Source organism: Chrysemys picta, unplaced genomic scaffold (assembly GCF_011386835.1).
Source record: "Chrysemys picta bellii isolate R12L10 unplaced genomic scaffold, ASM1138683v2 scaf3382, whole genome shotgun sequence".
NCBI classification, from domain to species: Eukaryota; Metazoa; Chordata; order Testudines; family Emydidae; genus Chrysemys; species Chrysemys picta.
The window spans coordinates 1,609-6,000 of NW_027056084.1; the positions used below are offsets into that span (position 1 = coordinate 1,609).

At 53.1% G+C, this 4,392-nt stretch overlaps 1 protein-coding gene across 1 annotated transcript; it reads right to left on the reverse strand.

The window, feature by feature from the left end:
• Positions 1 to 428: 428 nt before the first annotated feature.
• Positions 429 to 1,081, reverse strand: LOC135980447 (voltage-dependent L-type calcium channel subunit alpha-1S-like; the record flags this gene model as incomplete). Its single annotated transcript, XM_065580432.1, has 2 exons — positions 429 to 630; positions 936 to 1,081. Coding segments are annotated over 2 exons (348 nt in total), but the record flags the coding sequence as incomplete, so codon positions are not given.
• Between the last annotated feature and the right edge of the window lie 3,311 nt (positions 1,082 to 4,392).

The following is a 4,392-nucleotide window of genomic DNA, read 5'->3' on the forward strand; positions in this document are numbered from 1 at the left end:
GGAACCATCCTGGGCTCCCAGTGTGGTGGCCAAGCCTGGATGTGTCGGTGAAGGTGTCAGAGAGCAGACAGAGAGAGGCACAGAAGAACAGGGGTCTCATCTTTCAACTCTGCAGCTTGGACACACCCTCGTGCCTGGGCTCCCGGCCTCTCCTGCCTGGGGTCCCCTGCACCTTGGTCTTGCCTAGTTCACACCCAGCTAGGGCACCCCGGCTCTCGTCCAGCTGGCACTCATTCCACACGCTTAGCCGCGTCCAGACCCTGGCACCTAGCTCTGGTACAACTGGCTCCTCGCACCCAGAGCCTGGGCATCCCTGGAACCGGGAGTTACCCAGGTCATGGGGGCTGGGGTGGGAGGAGACTGGGGGGTCGGAGGGAGGTCTCTGCAGGGTGGGGGAGGTTCCATGGGGGGGATTCCATGGGGAGTACCTGGTTCTTGTCCAGCTCGCAGTTCTTGTATTCGCTCTCGCCCTGCTCCTGGAAGGTGGCGATGACAAAGCCGACGAAGAGGTTCATCATGAAGAAGGCGATGAGGATGATGTAGATGATGAAGAAGATGGCGATCTCCACCCGGTAGTTGTAGATGGGGCCCATGTCCTCGGTGTGGGTGTCAATGGCCTTGTACAGCAGCCTGGGGGGTAGCGAGTAGAGAGCATGCAGTTTACCAGGCTGCATGGGGGGGCGGCTCAGTCCAGCTGAGCTAAGGCAGAGAGGTCAGGACATCCCAGACAGCTGCTTCCCCTTTGACTGCACTGGCACCTCTGTGCCCCTGATCGGGGGTGGGGGGTCTGACCCCTCTCTCCATCTTCGGGAGAAGTCCCCTCACATGGCATTCCCCAGCCAGGCAGCAGCGCCAGTGGGGTGCTGGGATCTCCCCCCGTGCAGCCTGACCCAGTGCCCGGCCCCCATGCTGCGTGCTCCCCCCGGCGGACTCACTGGGGCCAGCCCTCGAAGGTGGAGACGGTAAAGAGCGACATCATGGCTGAGAGGACGTTGTCGAAGTGGAAGTCGTTGTGCACCCACTCGCGCGGGTACAGCTCTTGCTGCTTGGGCCGCTGTCCATGTACACGATGAAGTTGCCTCTGGAACGGGAGGCAGCGGCGCATTTACAGACGAGGGGTGAGCGAGTGGGGGACTGGGCCCAGAAACTCTCCGGTCCCCTTGCCCATGACACACACGTGCCCGCCTGCTGAAGACTCCATGCTGCTCAGAGCACGTTACTGTCTCACCAAATCAACCTGGGGAACTCACAGCAGCAGGAAGCCAGAGGCCAGTGCTGGTCGCGACAAGCACCATGGCCGAGTATGCGAGTTCTGACAATAACAGGAATCGGCAGTCATGCAATCAGGGTGTGCTGAGGAATGATCACATGTGGATGCCAGGGCTACAACCCATCTACAACCTGCCCAGCAGCCTCACCAAGATCCACCCTTGGTGCCTCTCCCCAGAGTACCTGGGATCAGGTGGCAGCCTGGATCTACAGGCTGGAGCAGCTTGGCAAATCCCACCACATGCCTGGCAAATCCTGCCATCCAGGATGAGCTCTGCCCTTCCACAGCCAGGGAGACTCATGCCCCAGGGCAGCCCCCTATACACCCAGACACGTACTTCACCCACTAGCGTGTCTGAAAGGGGACCTGCAAAGGTGACATAACACCTGGGGATATGGGCGGCACGTGACTCCTCCATTTGGGGAGGCTGCGTGTGCCCAGATTATGGCCCCGCCCCTGCTCCAGCTCCTGCCCCACTCATCCCCGCCTGCACCTCTTCAGCCCCTCCCCTGGGGTTCCCCTGCCTGTCTGCCGGCTTCCGGCCGCTCACCCCTCGTGCATGCGTGTGTCTCTTCACACCCTCCTTCAAGGCTCCCCTGCAAGCAGACTGGAGACAGGAAGAGGACGAGTGGGAGCGGGAACTCAAGTGGAGTGCGGGCAGGACCACAGCCAGGGTGCCCACCCTTTTGGCAGCGGTGCGCTCCAAAGGCGGCAGGCCGTCTGTTTGGGGAGGCTTAGCCCCCTCTGGCCTCTTATACCCACCACCCATGCCTGGGGGCTGCCATCTTCTGCTCCTGCTTTTGATGATGAGTGAAGAAGGCCTGAAAGAGCTTTCCCAGGTCATTCCATAAAACACAAGACAGTCCCAGGCTTAGGGTTGCCAACTTTCTACTCACACAAAACTGAACAGCCCTGCCCTGCTGTGACGTTATTGACATAAACTGGGACCATATAGATCATTGTTGCAACCAAGGTCCTGTAGTGGCCCCCAAATCTTGTATAAAGGGGGTCAAATGGGGTGTCTAGGACAAGGTTATGGTTTACTGGTTATGATTATGCTGTCTATATGTATGTATCAGTTTTGTAGTCGAAGTTATGAATATTGGCTCTGTACTGTCTGTATGGCAAACTTATGCTATGCTTCTGGGTGACATCCCAGACAAGCTGAGTTTAGCTCTGCCTAGCCTGCTTGATGGCCCATTAAGGACCATCAGCTATACAATGGACCCATTGAGAGAAGGCAGATACGCCTTGTACCTCAGCAAAGTATGCAGGGACTGGCCCACGTGACTCCAGACTCCGTTTTTGCTGTAATTTTCCACAGTAAGAACAAAGAGGTGATTTTACACCTGGAAAAGACTATATAAGGCTGATGCCTGAGCTCCATCTGGTCTTCAATCCTGCTTCTTACCTCTGGAGGAACTTTGCTACAAACTGAAGCTCTGAACAAAGGACTGAGGACCCATCCCAGCGGGGGATGTATTCCAGAGACTTGATTTGAACCTGCAGTTTATTCCATCCCTGCTGCAAGCCTGAACCAAGAACTTTGCCATTACTGTATGTAATTGATTCCATTTAACCAATTCTAACTCTCATCTCTATCTTTTTCCTTTTATGAATAAACCTTTAGATTTTAGATTCTAAAGGATTGGCAATAGCGTGATTTGTGGGTAAGGTCTGACTTGTACATTGACCTGGGTCTGGGGCTTGGTCCTTTGGGATCAGGAGAACCGTTTTCTTTTACTGGGGTATTGGTTTTTATAACCATTTGTCCCCATAACGTGTGGCACTGGTGGTAATACTGGGTAACTGGAGTGTCTAAGGAGATTGCTTGTGAGACTTGCGGTTAGCCAGTGGGGTGAGACCGAAGTCTTAGTCTGGCTGGTTTGGTTTGCCTTAGAGGTGGAAAAACCCCAGCCTTGGGCTGTAACTGCCCTATTTGAGCAATTTGTCCTGAGTTGGCACTCTCAGTTGGGTTCCGCCAGAACCGCATTGTCACAGTGGCGTAGTCGTGCTTGGATCCACAGAACCAGGTCAATTAAGCTTTGGGTCAGAACCCTACGCTATCCAAATTGGAATTTTGGGATTGAGAGTTTTGTTGGTTAAAGAGCTGCTGCAATGGCTGAGCAAAGAGCATATGAGGGACTTGGCAAAAAAGCCCTGGAAAATTTGTGTTCAGAAAAGAGGATATGCTTTAGAAAGAAAGCTACAAAGGAAGAACTGAGAAATCTGTTAATAGCCAGTGATCAGGGGGCAGGAGCACAGCCCTTACCTGAGGCTGCAGAAGATGCAGAAAAAATTAGGATGCAAAGGGTGACAAGTCAACTGCAATTTGAGCATGAACAGAAGCTAGCAGATCTTCGATTGCTGGAGAAGCGAAAAATAGCAGAGTTAGAAAGAGAGAGAGAGAAAGAGGCTGCTGAGAGAGAGAAGGAGGCTGCTGAGAGAGAGAAGGAGGCTGCTGAGAGAGAGAAAGAAGCTGATCAAAGAAAGAAGGAGGCTGATGAGAGAGAAGAGAGAGCTCGTAAGGGACGTCTAGAGCTGCTCGTTGCTGAACAGGAGACGGCCAGACTTCAGCTCCAAGTAATGGAAGAGCGGAGAAAGTCATCCCCACCTGGTACTCCACTTCCCCCCCACCATGAGAAAAACTGGGAAAGGATGTGTCCCATTTACAGTGATACTGAGGATATAGAGGAGTTTTTGTCTACCTTTGAACGCCTCTGCAATCTGTACCAGATCCCTGAGGGTCAGCGAATGCCTGTCCTGCTGACCAGACTGACTGGAAAAGCCAGGGAGGTGTTTAATGACTTGGGGGAACAAGAAGCCTTAAATTATGAGCGGTTTAAGGATTCTGTGTTAAGGCGGTTCAAGGTTACTCCTGAATCTTACAGAGTTAAGTTTAGAGAGTTTAAAATGTCTAAGGATTGTACTTTTGTAGAATGTGCTCATAAGCTGATGGGTTTTGTTAAAAAGTGGGTTATGGGAGCCAAGGTTCATGGGAGTTTTGAAAAACTGCTGGATTTAATAACTTTGGAACAGTTCTTAGACATTGTGCCGGACAATGTGAGAGCAGCTGTGTGTGACAGGGACCCTGAGTCAGTCCTACGGGCAGCAGAGATTGC